At 38.3% G+C, this 1793-nt stretch overlaps 1 protein-coding gene across 1 annotated transcript in view; it reads left to right on the forward strand.

The window, feature by feature from the left end:
- Positions 1-1793, forward strand: part of LOC102202068 (sodium- and chloride-dependent GABA transporter 3-like) — an 11576-nt gene that overhangs the window by 5179 nt on the left and 4604 nt on the right. The window contains exon 5 of the mRNA XM_005724760.1: positions 849-981. Within this exon, the coding sequence (XP_005724817.1) occupies positions 849-981 (133 nt within the window). The remainder of the gene's footprint in view (positions 1-848; positions 982-1793) is intronic.

Here is a 1793-nt window from a genome sequence, read left to right on the forward strand (position 1 = left end):
TTATTACTTTGTTGTTTCAGCAACATTAAATTTAAAAACTGTACTTTTGAGTTAAAATATATATTTATAATTTTAATAAATGACAAATTAAAAAAGAATGAACATTTTTTTTGTATCGAAAAAATATAGAACCGTGACACCAAAGTATCGAACTGAACCGAACCGAGAATTTTGTGTATCGTTGCACCCCTAGTAGTTTGGTGAGTCTCCTTAGCGCCACACAGATGTCTGATTGCTCCTAACTGAAAACACCTTCAAACACAACGTGAAAACAAAGAAAGTACCTAATCTGCACTATTATGAAGTTTTATTCAGATCTTCTGCCTTATCTGAGAGACTCATATTTCCTGAGCAAGACAGTTCACGTGTAACAGCATATGCTGTAGCATCTGTCAGCATAGCTCCCCCTCAGCACTGAGATGGGATCAATCAACCAGAATAATTGAAAACACCTGTGTACTAAAGGTGTGAAGTGATTTTAATTGCACATTCAAGCATATATCATTCTGAATAGTTTAATGAGCTTCAACTTCATCAGGTCTTTCATGTTGGCCCCAGTGACTTGTCAATCAAATATGTAACTAATAATATTTTTTTAAACACATTCCTTTCTGATATAAATGTTCCTGGGTATTGGATTTTCAACATGCAAACTCATGCATGCTCACATGTTGCCCATTTTTGTAGCCCTCTCCAAACTCACACATATGTGTAGGTAATGACAGTAATGGTAAAAAAAAAAAATTAAAATCTTAACTAGTAACTACAGTCCAAAGATGAAGTTTTACACAACAACACATACTGCTTTAAAAGGCCATTCATCTAACTAACACTGCGTCATCTTTCAGGCGTCGGGTGTTGAACATATCCACTGGCATAGAGGCCTTGGGAAACATTCAGTGGGAACTTTCTCTGTGCCTTCTTCTAGCCTGGGTCATCTGCTACTTTTGCGTCTGGAAGGGAGTTAAATCCACAGGAAAGGTAACACTAAAATGACAAATGTGTGTCCGAGATTTGTAGTAGATACACCACTATTATCAATTTGAAGCTCCTACTTAGCTTTATTATTGAGTTATTGCATTCAGAAACTTGGGTGACCACAATGCCCGCCCACCCGCCTACTAGCCCACCCCCACCGACCAGCCTACACGGCAGGGTGATGAAAAACCCCCATCAGCCTTTTACAGCTGAGTACTAAAAACCCTTTTAAGAGACTTTTGTTCCACTTAGCACACACCGCATGCTTAACAAAGAAGATAATGTTTGGCACTTAAATTCAATGACAGACATGGTACAGGATGTCTAGTTCACAAAACGTTATAATCAGTGGTTACTTGATGATGAAGGGGTCATAAATAATCTGAAACACTTTCCCTCCTGTTCTAAAATCACCCACAACAACTTTTCCTCACTGAGAATGGCTGAGTGACTAAGGTGTGGCATGGAAAATAACAGACCAGAACTCCCAGACAGCCACAGTTTTTTTTTTTTGGGCTGCTGCCAAGCCAATAGTTCAGTGTTACGTGTGCTTAGCTTTCAAAGCAGACCACAACACATAACAGTGTTGTCATGCAGTTGTGGTTGTGTCAGACCTGCAGCCACATGCAATCAGATTGTTGGACTCAGTATTAAAGAAATTACTGGTGATTAGTTAAAATAGAAAGCAGCCGCACTGAAGCCACCCAAGGCACAATTCTAGTTTGGTTAAATTTAGATGTTAAGATATCAACAAATTTCCCACGTATGGGACTAATAAAGGATTATCTCTTATCTGAGATACTTAAAAAAAAAAA

This window comes from Pundamilia nyererei, unplaced genomic scaffold, assembly GCF_000239375.1.
Source record: "Pundamilia nyererei isolate P.nyererei 1_Seehausen unplaced genomic scaffold, PunNye1.0 scaffold00012, whole genome shotgun sequence".
Classification (NCBI taxonomy): domain Eukaryota; kingdom Metazoa; phylum Chordata; class Actinopteri; order Cichliformes; family Cichlidae; genus Pundamilia; species Pundamilia nyererei.